Source organism: Panthera pardus, unplaced genomic scaffold (genome assembly GCF_024362965.1).
Source record: "Panthera pardus isolate Hobbes unplaced genomic scaffold, ASM2436296v1 HiC_scaffold_13, whole genome shotgun sequence".
In the NCBI taxonomy this organism is placed as follows: domain Eukaryota; kingdom Metazoa; phylum Chordata; class Mammalia; order Carnivora; family Felidae; genus Panthera; species Panthera pardus.
Window position 1 is genome coordinate 49402693 of NW_026526688.1, and position 14528 is coordinate 49417220.

Genomic DNA, 14528 nt, shown 5'->3' on the forward strand with positions numbered 1-14528 from the left:
TCTCAGTGATCCAAGACTAAGAGACCATCCTAGACATGGGATAGGAATGATTAATAGTACTTTTTCTTAGTTTTCATATTTACAAGGGAGAGGGTTAAGACTGGGGACACAGCATCAGATTTCCTCGTCTTGTGCTGCAGTTACCATGGAAATCTGCTCACTCTTGAAAAGAATGTAGAGGGGCATGTGGGTGGCTCAGTCGGTTAAGCATCCGACTCTTGGTTTAGGCTCTGATCATGATCTCGCGGTTCATGAGTTCGAGCCCTGCATCAGGCTCCGTGCTGACAGCTCAGAACCTGCTTGGGATTCTCTCTCTGCCCCTTCCCTGTGTGCACACATGTGCTCTCTCTCTCTCTCTCTCTCTCTCTCTCTCTCTCTCTCAAAATAAATAAACATTAAAAAAAAAAAGAAATGAATGTTTAACAAGACCAAGTGACTTGCCCAAGGTCACTGAGCTAGTCAGTGGCAGAGCCAAAATGCAAAGACAGTCCATCTGCTCCGGTGCCCGTGCTGCTGCCCAGGGGCTAGCGATGAGCAAGGCTACACAGGTGCTCTGAGGTTTGCTCTTACCTTTGAACCCGCGCATGCCCATTGGTCCTGTGGCTCCCATCTTCCCATCATCGCCCTTGGGGCCTGGCAGCCCTGGGGTTCCTCTCTCTCCTGGCAGACCTGGGAAGACACAGGACAAGTTGTGGGGCCTCGGACTCAGAGCTGGAGGGCCTTTACAGGTCACCATCTGGCCTGGCCATCACCCTCAACCACGCGTCCTCCTGTGGGTTTTCCTTACTGATTCTTCTCAGTGAAATTAGAGAGGCTGCAAAAACAGTGTTCGAAAGGTCAGCACAAACCTTCCCCACCGGCACCTCTTAGCCAGTTAGGCTGGGCCCCTGACCCCGGAAGGTCCAATTCTATTGTGAGTAATGGTGGTGGTGCCCACCGCATTTGGGAGATGTCCCTTTGCCTCTAGTTGTGCTGGAGATTTCAACTCAGCAAACAGTTTTTTGAGTACTCTCTATGTGTCAGACACTGTTCTGGATTCTTTTCATAGAGTACCTCATTTCATCCTCACAATCAGCCAAGGTACTATTTCACCTATGTTACGAATGAGGAAACTGAGGCCCAGAGAGGTTAAGTAACCTGCCCATGGTCACACAGCAGAGAGTGTTGGGGGCAGGATCTGAGCTCTGGTCTTCCTGAACTGAAAGCTTGTGGTCAATCAGGTTTATCTCATGCTGGATGAAAAGGGCTTACTGATATTTAGGGTAAGAGGCAGATGAAATAGTTCCTTATCCTCTTTAACAAAAAACCCCACAAAGATCCCTTCCCCGCTGTAAACCCCAGGGAGGTAGAGCAAAGGGGATCATAGGGTGAGGAGGAGGAAGAAAGTCAGCAAGGCCAGTAAATGGGAGAGATGACTGGCTGCCAGATCAGGCCCCGGGGCTCCCAGCCACGAGGTCCCGTGGCCATTGCCTGCACGTCACTATGGAGAGCCAGAATCAACAAATACTTTCACCCAGTGAGAGCCCTGCTCCCCGAGAGGCCTGACCTAAGCCCACAGTTATCTCTGTAAAGCAGAGAACTCTTAATTAACTGATTACTTGTTCTTTCCCGCTTTGAATGTGGGTTGGCTTTCTCTGGTCTCTTTGCGTGACACGGAGAAACCTGTCTTCCAGTAATGATTTCTCCAAAGCTCACATCAAATGTCTGGAGGAGGATGAATGGCCCAGATGATGGTGTACCTCAGAGAAGGGCTGATTGATTTATTTTTTTCCTTCCTAACATGAGATACCTGTGTGGAGTCCAATGGCCCCGTTGCCACAGAGTTCGGAATCTAGTATGGGATATGCCCAGGGCTCCCCATCATATAATTTAATAAGGCAGAAAAAGAGTTTCCACAGGCCTGTGAGTGTTTAGGCATCCTCAGTTCTGAATTTGGGGGGTTCCCCTGGAGGTGAGCCAGGAGTAGAGGCCAGGCCGTGGGCTCTCCTCCTATTACCTTCTGCCCCTCTCCTGTGTGCAACCTCCTCAAGATTTAGGAAGAAGATGGTTTGAAGATGGAATTCCTGACATAAACAAACAGACATCTTTCCCCAGATAAACTTCCCCTTTTCTTACATCCTTGAGAAGACTTTGCACTCTCCCGGGGAAATGCCGCTCACAGCAGAGGCTCAGAAGCGAACAGTCTGGGAGGCCAAGTTTGAGAAAGTAACAGAACAGAAGCGTCCTGAGACAACGAGTCTGAGAAGAACACACTCTTTCCAGAAGGCCAAAAAACATCCTCCCCATCAGCCACCGGATCTTCAGGGCTGTCACTAGTGTGTTGATTGATTTGGGCAGAATCAGCAAGGAGGAGGGAGTATCGGGTGCCCGGTGGCTCAGGACACACTGAGGATGCACAGCATGCTTGTGGAATACCCTCGATTCCTTCCAAAGGCCCTGGTCATGTGAACCCTGCCTCCCGGGCTGAGAAGTGGCTGCAGGAAGCTGTGAGCCTCTCATGCCTCCCTTTGCCTTCAGATCCTGGTACTTTATGTGAAGAAGTTTTTGCCCCATCCTTGTGATAACAGTAACGCATCAGTGTCTTGACACAGCAGGGCATTTGAAGCTGGGTGGATTGGGGGCTCTCCCGGGGGCCCCTTCACCAATACCAATGAGAGAGTGGAGGGTCAGGGACGGAATGGGGGCACTTCTCCTTCCTGATATGCCCAGGTCCTTCCCGGGGCCTCCCAGTTACCTCGAAGTCCAGGTAATCCAGGGATCCCAGGCTCGCCTTCTTTCCCTTCATCCCCCTGATCACCTTTGGGGCCGGGAGGTCCTGAAAGAGTTACAAGATGGCAGCAAGGTTAGAGGGTAGCTTTTGGAATAGGCCACCTATAGAGGAAGAAAAAAACTCCTTCTTAAAGAGAGAAACGGTCAGCACTATGCCTAGGAAGCACAGAGGGTTCCACCTAGCCCAGTCTGTGTGTGTGCAGGGGAAATCAGGGAAAGCTTCCTAGAAGAAGTAATATCCAAAGTGAAATCTCGAGGAGGAACAGAAGGTGGCTAAGTAAAAAGAGGAGTGGAGGCATGTTATGGACTGAATGTCTCTGTTCCCCCCCGCCTCCAAATGCATATGTCAGAGCCCTGATCTCCAATGTGATGGTATTTGGAGGTGGTGCCTTTGGATGTGATTAGGTTTAGATAAGGTCATGGGAATAGGGCCCCCAAGAAGAGACACCAGAGAGCACTCTTGCTCCCTATCCCCTTCCTCGTGCTTGAGGTGTCCTTTCTCCCTCTCCCTCTCCCTCTGCCATGTGAGGACACAGCAAGAAAGTGGCCGTCTGTAAGCCAGGAAGAGGGGTCTCCTTAGAACCCTACCGTGCCACACCCTGATCTGACTTCCGGCCTCCAGAACTGTGAGACAGACATGTCTGTTGTTTAAGCCCCCCAGTGCGGGGTATTTTGTCCTAGCAGCCCGGACGGACGGAGACTGACAGGGAGAGCTCCAGGGAGGAGGAACCATCCTTGTAAGAGCTTAAAGATAAGAAAGAGACATGTGAGCCATGTGGGATTAGCAGCTGGGGACATATGCTGGACAAGGAGGGTGCAAAAGTGGGGGCTTTTGGAGTTATGGCCTAAGTGTTGGACTTGACCCTGAGGGCACCAGAAACCGCAACAGGGTGTGAGGGAAAACAAGAGTGTCATCAGATCTGCACACGAGGGAGACGGCTCAGGCTGCCATGTTGGAAAATGGATCAGGACGGGAGGGAAAGCAGAGGCGGGGAGGCCATGAGGAAGCTGCACCCCAGGTGGGAGGTGGTGGTCCGGAGGGATGAGAGTGGCCGTGTGGAGGTAGAACAGACAGACCTTGACTAAACATAGGTGAGGTTGGGGGAAGTGGAGCATCTGGCTTGAGCATCTGGGGGCAGGGAGGGGTGTCGATTTGCTCCTGAGCGGGACTTTCTTCTAGGGCCGGGCTCCACTGTGGCGGGGATTCCAGCACATGTGACCGGATTCAGTACCCACAACAATGCTGCGCATATCTTCTTAGAACAACAGTTACAGAAGTTGCTCGTCTGAGGCCACACGGCCAGCTGGCAAGAAAAGGGGCCCAGGTTTCGACCCGGGTCTGTCTGGCCCTGCCCCTCGGCCTCACCTATCACAGTAGATGGCTTGCCATTCCCAGAATGCGGTTAGACTTTCCCACCACCCCCCCAGCCTGCTGTGCTCCCCATCGATCTCCTATGCCCGCCTGTCCCCACCGTCCCCCCCACCCCAGGCTGCTCGCGCATCACTTTACTTTTGGCCAGAGCCTCTCTGAGCCAGCGTTCCTGCTGAGGGTGGGCATGGCCCATCTGAACGGGCATATTTGGTGCCACTCAACACTTATCTCACACTGCCTTGTCCTGGACTCACAGATATACATGTCCTCTCCTTCCCAACAAAACTGCCAGCTTCATTCTTGGCATCCCTGTCCCAGCTGTGAAGAGCCAGACTCTAAGCTCCCTCCTCTTGCTGCCTTGTGAAAGAAAAAGAAGACCCAGGAAAATGCCAAATCCATATTGTAGCGAATTGAAGAGTGTCCCTTCAAAATTCATATCCACTTGGAACCTCAGAATGGAACCGTATTTGGAAATAGGGTCATTTGCAGATGTAGTTAGTTAAGAGGGGCTGATCCTGGAGGAGGGTGGGTCCTAACCCAATGGCTGGTGTTGTTATAAGAAGATAAAGCACAGCAGACGCATGGGGAGAGTGCTATGTGAAGGGTGGGGGGGAGATTGTAGTGTCTACAAGCCAAGGAATGCCAAGGATTGTCAGCAACCACCAGAAGTCAGGAAGAGACCAAGAAGAATTGTCTCCTGGTGCTTACAGAGGGAACATGAGCCTGTGAACACCTTGACTTTCAGACTTACAGCCTCCAAAGTTACAAGAGAATCGGTTTCTGTTGTTTGAAGCCACCCACTTTGTGGTCCTTTGTTATGGTAGCCCCAGGAAACCAAAACATGCACACTCACAACACAGCAGCAATGGATTGCACAATAAATATTTGATGAATGAATGAGATCAGAGGGTGTTAATACGTACAAAACAACCAGGCAGCCAAGACCGAGATGTACTGATACATTCCAAAAGTTGGCACCATCATCAGACCCTAACCCAAGTTGACAGCTGTTTAATAATTCGATGGCACATACACAGGAAAAAAGCAGTCAACAACTTAAAAATGCACGCATGACACACAAATCACTTAAAGGGACCGCGTTTTGTGGCCATCTTCCTCTCTTCTATGAAGAAAACCAAAGGAAGACTGGCCATGTTGATCCCAGGTTTCAGGTGACAGCATTGGGACACAGAATCTGTTAAGAACACACCTGAGATTATACAGCAAAGGAGAGGCATGGTGGAAGGAGCAGATGAGATTTCCACCCCATATTCCAGCAATCTCTCTGTCAGGTCAGAGCTGCCGCCAGGGACACGGAGAGGTACCTGGATGTCTGCACTCTACGAGCTGTCCCTGAGCGAGACCCCCTCCCCCCTGCCCCCAGTACACTCTTCTGTGCCCTCCTACCCTCCCCACCTGGAACACAGCGCGCCTGGAACTGATCAGGTCAAGGATGCAACGGCTTGAACACTCCACAATTTGCTCTATTTGCTCTGCTGAGGGTGTGCCTCAACACGTGGATCCTCCCAGGAGTAATTCTCACCAAAGAAGGATGCTGCCCAGGGAATGATCCGTGACGGTAGGGCATCAGGGTGGCAGCGATCATTTGGAAGGTAGGGGTTGAGTACGGACATGGAGTGTCTTAAGTTCAGATCCTGGTCCTGGAAAATCTAAGTTAAAGTTCCTTCCCCAGACATTTGTAGTGAGGAGTAAGCAGATGACATGACACACGGGCTATAAAGGGGCTTGGTAACCTTTGAGTGGCAAGGCCATCCTCATCGTCTGTACCCCCACTTTCATAATGCTTCATCAGAACGATTCCAAGATCACCTCACATAGTCATTCCGAGCTGCACCCAAAATCACCTTGCCACGCTTGGCTGGCTCATTCAGGGAGAGGGCCGAAGACATCCTACACACAGGTGTAGTTTTTTAAGACACAGATAAGTGGTTAGTAAGGCCCTTTACTAGAGATGAACTGGGAGGAAGTTGGAATGGACCGTAAAGATGGGCGCTGATTTTCAAGCCTTGGTCACGCCCTTAGGTGGAACTGGTCCCACAGACTCAGAAGGACCTAAACTGTGGTCAGTGGTTGAGTCTCATGGGGCCAGGCTTCCTGGAGCTCCAACGACCAAGTGCTTCTTCAAATCACTGCTGCCCCGTGGATAATGCACACTTGGGCTCTGACATTTTATCATTTTCTCGGGAATCCAGGCCAAAAATTGAGCCTGCTTTGACTCCTCTCTTTTCCCTGCTCCCCATAACCCCCTTGCTCATCAAGGCTCGTCATCAAGGTGAATCCCATGTAATTCTCTACCTCCTTCCTCATTGCCACCACCCTCATCAGAGTCTCACACCCAACCTTGTAAAGACCTCCTTGTCTGAGGGCTAAAACCCATTGTGCTGTCCCATTGATCTTGTCAGAATCCAGTGAACTCACAGCCTCTGTGCTCAAAGCACAAGGGGCCACAGCCCCTCTCCTAGAGACCCCTACAGATCATTCACCACCTGACCCCTTCTGCAAACTCACAGCCTGATGCTTCCAGATGCGAGCTCTCTTTCATCTCCACAAAACCATTCTCATGTGTCCCCAGACATCCACCAAATCTTTCCCTTTCTAGGAGTCCTGTCCCTCTCAGGCCTGGAGCCCACCTCCAAGCACACCGTTCTGATCTCTCAGGGTACGAGGGAAGAGCCCCCAAATCTCAGAGCTGGAAGGCCCCTCACACATCACTGTGCACAAACTCCTCATGGAAGCACCCCTAAACCTGGGCAGGCCACCTTGTGCCCACTCACTGGGCCCTGTCACTCATCTCGCACTGTGGTCCCCAAGGAGGACAGGCCTGTCTATAGGGCCAGAGCCCCACTCTCTGCAGCCCTATACCTCACAGGGCACCTGGCATACCGTAGAGATACTATGAACGACTTCTGGGCAGTTGTAAAAGCCATTATGGTTATCACCGGTCCTAGTGGTACCCAGCTGAGCTTTTTAACTTCTTGACTCTTTATACTGTGACTTGCTCATCCTTTCTCTCACTAGAGCAGGCCAGAGCATGGAGGCAGTCTGGGACAAGGAGGAGTGGGGTCTATCTCTCCACAATTGTGAAAACGCTTCCAGCGCCCCCTCCATTCTGCTTCTGGTCCAGGGCACCAGCTTCCCTTTCAGCCCACCTCCTACAGGTGGGACAGGGAGGTGGAAGAGGAGGAGGAGGAGTAGGAGGAGGAGGAGGAGGGAGAGAACTCTCTAGCCCTGTGCCCTGTGTCTGGAGTCCCCTCCTGGGGCCTGCCCACCAGTCCAGTCCTGTGCTCCCACACTGCCCCCAGGGCAGTTCTACCCCCAAGGGGGCTGCCCATGAGCTGTGCCAGCTGGAAACATCTCGAGAACAAACGAAGGATGTGTGACTGAGCATTTGGGAGAAACACCAGGGTTCCTCTGGGAACCAGCCAACAGAGAGGGAAAAGCAATCCGTCCTCCCTTCCCGGATCCTGGTTTGAGTGATGGGGTGGGGGACCCGCATGTGCTGGAATCTGGACAGATCCCTGCCAAGAACAAATTATCATTCCAGCTGATGAAGTGGGCCTGAAGCCAGCAGAACAGCAACCCAAATCCATAAACACCACCCCCTGCACCACGCTAATCCCAGGGCGGCTGACCAAGGTGGAGTCCCCCAATTAATTGCCCCACTCCCACCCCCTGACGTCACGTGGGCACTGGGCTCTCAGCTCTATTACCTTTACAGTTTTGCACGCTCTCCCACTTCCTTCACTGTGTGCCCAGGGCAAGGACTGTTAGCCGTGTTTCCTGGCTTGGGGGGGGCTTGGCCCAGAGGCGCAGGTGCTGCCCCTGGCTCCGGCCCAGCCTGTAAGGCCAGCCTTCGTCTGAGTGTCATGGGCTAAGGGGTGGCGGGCCAGGCCGGATGCAAGTGCGTGCTCTCCACTCCCTTTCCAGCAGAGAGGCTGGTGTGGAAGGTGACAGGACACAATGCCATCTAGCCCTCCCGGGGAGCCTCCACACAGTCTGTGCTTCCCAGTCTTCGGTAGAGCAGGAACACTATTTACATATCACCCTGCTCACAGAGACCTTGTCACCTCCAACACGTCCCTATGCATGAGAGGCCAGAGCTGGAGCCCGGAACCCATGGCCTCGCTCCATCACGTCATCCATTTATAACACTGCTGGAACTGGACTCTCTACTACACAGCATGTTTAAAAAGCGGCTCACAGATAAATCTGCTCCGCCAACTCGTGTTCATGAACTGAGAGATACATTTTCGAGTCCCGGCTGGGGCCACCCACTTGGGATTTGACTTGGGCAAGTCATTTCCCCTCTCTGAGCCTCAAGGTCCTCAACTGTAAAACAAGAGGAGTGGACTAGATGATTACAGAGCCCATTACCAGGGTAACATTCTGTGATTCTATAACTTTCCATCTAGCAAACAGGCCATCTGAATATGATGGAGAGTCCTGCCTTCCTGCCTCGCTCACCCCTTGCTGGTTTCTCTCCCTTCTCCTGGTATACCTCCCCTCTCTGGTTATCTTCCCCCTCCTATATGGCCCCTTCGCTGGTTACCTTTCCCCCTCTTGGTATGCCTCCCCTCTCTGGTTATTTTTTTCCCTCCTGGTATGGCCTCTCTCTGGTTACCTTTCCTCCTCCTGGTATGTCCCTTCTCTGGCTATCTCCCCCCTTCTGGTACACTTGCCCTCTCTGGTTATCTTCCCCCTCCTGTATGCCCCCCTCACTAGTTACATTTACCCCTCCTGGGATGCCCCCCACTCTCGGTTATCTCCTCACTCCTGTATGCCTTTTCTCTCTGATCATTTAAGTTCTCTGCTTCTCGCAAACCACAGACAGATTTCAACAGACATGATTAATACTGAAAATCCAAAGCAGAAAACAAAAAGCACTGCTGTGAATGTACACAAAAGACAAACCGGAGACAAAGTTCAGAGAAAACTGTATAACGAAGTGAGAGAATGAAAACCATTTGGGGTCAAGCTCAAGAATAACATAAATAAGCTCATAGTTGAAAAATATACATAGTTGAGTATTTGTAGATTTTGCACCAGGAAAGGGCAAAGAGGGGGAGAGTGTGAGTGTGTGTGTGAATGTGACTGTGTGTGTGTGTGTGTGTGTGTGTGTGTGTGTTTAAAGACTAAGAGAGGAACTGGACAAACTTAAGGCAGAAAGGCCATTCCAGAGAGCAGTATGGAAATGCATAGAAGCTTAGCCAGTAAAACACCTCTTATCCAAAAGCCAGGGTAGAGTTTTGTCTCATTAAAGTTAAATGGTGATGGGGCATCTGGGTGGCTCAGTTGGTTAAGCGTCTGACTTCGGCTCGGGTCATGATCTTGCAGTCGGTGAGTTCGAGCCCCACATCAGGCTCAGAGCTGAGAGCTGAGCTGAGAGCTCAGACCCTGGAGCCTGCTACGGATTCTGTGTCTCCCTCCTCTCTCTGCCCCTCCCACACTCACTCTCTGTCTCTCTAAAATGAATAAACTTCAAAAAAAAAAAAAAAACCTTTAAAGTTGAATGGCAATTACATCAGATATGCCACACAGAATCTTCTCTAATCATGCCAGTTGGGTCCCTGGCAACCACGAGAGAGGGAAGTGGAAAAGGGAGATACTGGATGCGGTGGTGATCCTGGGAGCCAGAGGGACTGAGTGGTGTTCGTCTCCAAGGAGCCAGCAGCCCATCGAGAATGCAAAGCTTGAGGACTAGAAGGCAGGCTGGGCAGGACTGAGATGAAACTTTCGGTTCCAGGGAACAGAGTGTGAATCTTAGTTTAAGAACCAAAGAAAGACTATTTGCAGGATTCCACTGGAAAAACCTTCACAAATGAATGCCCCACAGCCGCTTCGGTTCAAGCCAAGGAGAGTAGGCTTGCACATTGAAGAACCAGGATGTGAAATGCTGGAAGAGGCCCAGGAGGATGTGCCAGCAGGAAGCATGGTGGTGTCTACTGACTGCAAGAGGGAGGAAGGGGGGAGGGGCGGGGAGGGACTCCCCCCAAACACCCCCAGATGGAGTCCAAGAGACAACTCTCTTCTCCCTTTTTGCTCAGAGCTGGGATCTTTCCTCCCTAGAGAGCAGGATGGTCAGAGACAAGAACATGATTTCTGAACCAGAAAGATCCCCATTCAGACCTGGACTTTGCTACTTGCCAATTGCATAAGAAACAGTGGGAAAGTTATTCAACTTTCTCATCCATGAAATAGGGACAATCATACCCTTTTGCAGGATGTGAGGATTAGCAGTCTTTAATGTCTATTTAGAGAATGAGTGTCGACACCACGTCTGGCTCATAGTAGGTCATAATTCAGTACAGCTGCTATTGTTAGAAAGTACCTGACAGGTGGCTATGGGCAGAGAAGGCCAAGGAAAAGAGAAGAGGGGAAAAACTAAAATCCCAGGGGTGTGGATTTGGAAGAATAAATTCTACCTCCTGCCCTCCTTTGGTTTCTGGGAAGTGAAAACCTGAATGACCCAGGACAAGAAAACCAACGCTCTGACTGTCCAGGTTCAAGATCTAACAGTCACTTTGCAAACATTGACGGAGTTCATGTGCATTGCACTGTGAGGTGCTGGGGGAGGTGCAGGGGGGCACAGAGGCAGGGGCTGGGGTGTAGCGCAGCGTGGTGAGCACTGGGCAGCGGGTTAAACATCCTGGCCGGATCACTGAATTATACACTTAAGTGGGTGAACGCTGCAGCATGTAAATTGTACCTTATTAAAATGGTTTGAAAACAAAACATCCTGGGTCAGATCATTACCAGCTGTGTGGCCTTGTGTAAATCAGGCATTTCCTCTGGGAGCCTCAGTTGTTTGCCTGCAGGAATCCTACCCTGCACTAAATAATAAAGGCTGCCTTCAACCAACCTCACAGTTGGTCTTGGGACCCACTTTAAAGCAAAATAATGCACCTCAAAGCCCTCTGTGGACTGGAAGGTACCATGCAAATGGAAGGCTCCATCGTCACCACTTTCTGCTCTGCTAAATGGAGAAGCTCAGGGGAGGAGACTTCAGTGAGCTACAGGGGCCGGCGGCGTTCTTGGAGGAGGCGGGCTTGAGTGAGATCTGGAGGATCAGTGGGATCTGGATGACGAGGAGGAAGAGGAGGAAGGAGGCACTGCCGTAGAAGGAATAGCTAAGGAGGTGGGAAGTGTGGGCCGTGTCTCTGGGGCAGTGACAAGACGCGTCCCGCTGGACGGGATGCTTCCCACAGGGCATGGGGTACAAACTGGCTGCTTATGGACCGTATGTGGCCCACAGAGTTAGACAGTTAAACATTTCTAGAACATTCCACGTTTCTGGTTTCTTGTGTAAAATGGGAAGACTTTGTCAAAGCCAGGCCCACATTCCAGCCTGGCCCAAATCCGGTGGACCTATCATAGCCCCAACTACTCACCACCAAGGTCACACCACTCGTTGGCACTGCTGAGCTTGCCCCTACAGACAGTTCTGTTTGTAACCTCTGGTATAGGGGAACAGGCAGAGGAGAAGGCCGGGAAGACAGCTGGGGTCAGGTGTGTGATAGAAAGCACAGCAGCTCTGGGATCAGAAAAGCGTGGGTCCAAATCCCGCCTCCATCACCTCCTAGCGAGAGACAGTAGTAAGCAGGTTCCTGAATCTCAGCGTACTCACTGTTGTTTTTCAAAGACATTATATGGTGGTAGCTACACTTGCAGCAAACACAGCCTAGGGTATAGAGTTGTCTCATCACTACGTTGTACACCTGAAACTAACGTACCATTGTGTGTCAACGATACTTCAATAAAAATTTAAAAATAAAAGACGTCATAGGAGGCATGCTTCCATGGTACCTGACATACTTGGTCTTCAGCATGGTATTATTATTGCCTACTGTCAGGCTAAGAGTATGTACTGAATCTGGCAGAACCCGGGGAGCCACAGGAGAGTCCCGAGTAGGGGTGGGGGGCAGATGATGTGGGAAAAGTGCATTTCATGAAAGGCGCGTCTGACAGTGATGTACGTGCAGGGCAGACAGCAGCAGGAAGGAGAAGGGGTGAGGCGGGTAGGGGGCAGTTAGGGGTGCTTCCAAGAGAGGAAAGCTGACTCTAAAGGTTCTAGAGTTTGTGGGCTGGGGCAAAAGTACCAATGGGGGCCCACACATTTTTGCCATTATATTGAAGAGTTCTAAATGAAGCTAACACATTGTTCAACGTGTTCTTCTGCCTGGATGAATATAGGTAACAGCCTGGAAGGCCAAGTTCAAATGTGGGGTTCGCCAATTCCTTGTCCCGCTGGAACACCACGACCCTGGAGGCGCCTGTTCCTGCCCTGAGCCTGCTGCCTCACCCCCTGCGGGAAACCCTTGGAGGTTCCCCACCCCTCACATCCAAGCTCTGGCGACCCAGTCCTCCATTAGCGACCCTTGGCCATTCTGCTGCCCAAGGGTGTGGACACTGCGCGTGCTCTCTGGGAGGTGGGAGGGGGGTTAGGGTTACCCAGGGGAGAGACCGACCTAGGCCAGGAAATTGTGGGCGTAAAAGCTCCAGGGTCCTAGAGGGCAAGATTTAATAAAGGGGCCTAGCCTCTCCGTGGCGAGTGGATTCGGGGAGGGAGGGGGACTCCCGAGCCCTGGAGGAGGGGTGCGCAGGAGGAAAGCCTGCACGGCGGCGGGGGGTAGGGGGCCCAGGCAGCTAACGGGCTGGGGCTCCAGTGGGCCAGGCAGGTACCTTTGGCGAGGGAGATGTTCCTGAGCGCGATGGAGTGCTCCCAGTCTTTGAGACGCAGGTCCTCGGTGACGGTGTTGAGCACGGCCAGCTCCTGCTTGAGCTGCAGTGCCATGCCCATGTGCACCAGCCGCATGCGGCGCGTGTCCTCGCTGGCGTTGCTGACGAGCACCTGCAGGTCCTGCAGCCGCGTGCTGTGCAGGGCCACGTCGTAGGACAGGCTGCGGTTGAGGCCGCGCAGCGCGCCGCCCACGTCGGCCAGCTCCTCGCCCAGGACGCCCACCCTGTGCGCCAGCCCGTCCAGCAGGCCCGCGTGGCGCCGCAGCAGCAGCTGGCTGCGGTTGCTCTCCACCTGCAGCTGGTAGAGCTCCAGCTGCGCCGCGTCGCTCTGCTGCCCGGTGCGGTCCCGCAGCAGGGCCACCGCCTGCTCGGTCTGCGCCGCCTGCGCCTGCAGCCCCCACAGCGCGCCCTCCAGCCGCTGCACCGCGCCGGCCAGCGCCAGCAGCGAGTCCGACTGGTTCTGCAGCGCGTCCTGCACCTTCCACACCTGCTCGGTCAGGTCCGCCTGCAGCGGAGCGTGCAGCAGCCGCAGCTGCAAGTCCCGGAAGCTCTCGTTCAGCCGGTTCACGTTCCGGGTCAGCACCTTCAGGTCGTCGGGGGAGCTCCGTGGCCTGGACACTGCAGAGGAGGGGGGGGGGGGGGAGGGGAGATATGAGCTCCGCTGGGAGGGTCCCAGGTCCCGGGAGGCAGGCCCAGCCGGAGCCTAGAATCCAGTAGGCGCTCAGTGAAAGGAAAGCAGAGGGTGGCTATGGTGGAGTGCCTCAGTAGATCCCGCGCACGGTGCTAAGCCACTGGTCCCCAAACTGGTCTGCCCATTAGATTCACCTGGTGAGGCGTCCTGCCCACAAAAAATTGTGATCCACTTGGTCTGGGGTGTGACCTGGGATTTGGCATTTTTAAAAGAGCCCAAGATAATTCTAAGGTGCAGAGCAGTGGTACTCAACTCACCATATGGGTGAGGTCGATCCACGTGACATGGTCATTTCTGTATGTCGAAAATGGCCAGATATCAGCAGCTTCACGTGGCTAGCCCCGATATATTGAGTGTTATCCTCTCAACTTTAGGAAGCTGGTACTATTATTATCCCCCTTTCGGGTCAGAGCTGTTAAAATCCCCCCAAAGTAGAATAGCAAGTAAGTCCTGGAGCCAGGATTCCAACCCAGGAAATTCTGGGCTTGCTTGCTCCAGAAGCTGGGTGCTTCCCTACAAGTGTGCCCCCAGAACTGTTTGAAGGGAGCACACCAGCAGCGGACTCAGCCAGGCTCTAGGCAACACTGTCTTTCCCAGCCTCCTGAGTCCAGGCTCCCATCCCCCACCCCTGCTCCCCTGCTGCGCCAAGAGCCCCAGGTACAGATGCTTTTCTATTCATACCCTCCCTTCTCTGCCTCCTCCAAACCCTTTCCCCAAATCCTCTATTTCCCTCCTCAAGCAAACAACCCACCTCAGTGACTTTTCACCCTTTCCTTTTGGAAAGGCTCCCTTTTCTTGGTTATAAGCAGCTATTTCACAAGAGTAAGGGGAAGGCTGTGCATCTTAAGAATTACAGTCTAGCATCTGGTGTCTCCTGGAAGCTTGTGGACTCTGCTGACTCAGGTTCACCACACACCCCAGAAGTCGAGGGATGCTGCT

At 52.7% G+C, this 14528-nt stretch overlaps 1 protein-coding gene across 2 annotated transcripts in view; it reads right to left on the reverse strand.

Annotated features, from left to right (window-relative positions):
- The window catches only part of SCARA5 (scavenger receptor class A member 5), a 126460-nt gene that overhangs the window by 38550 nt on the left and 73382 nt on the right, over positions 1 to 14528 (reverse strand). For both annotated transcript variants that reach the window (XM_019440874.2, XM_019440873.2), the window contains exons 4-6: positions 12842 to 13516; positions 2735 to 2815; positions 571 to 669 (exon numbers count right to left, since the gene is read on the reverse strand). In XM_019440874.2, coding sequence (XP_019296419.1) covers positions 571 to 669; positions 2735 to 2815; positions 12842 to 13516 — 855 coding nt within the window. The remainder of the gene's footprint in view (positions 1 to 570; positions 670 to 2734; positions 2816 to 12841; positions 13517 to 14528) is intronic.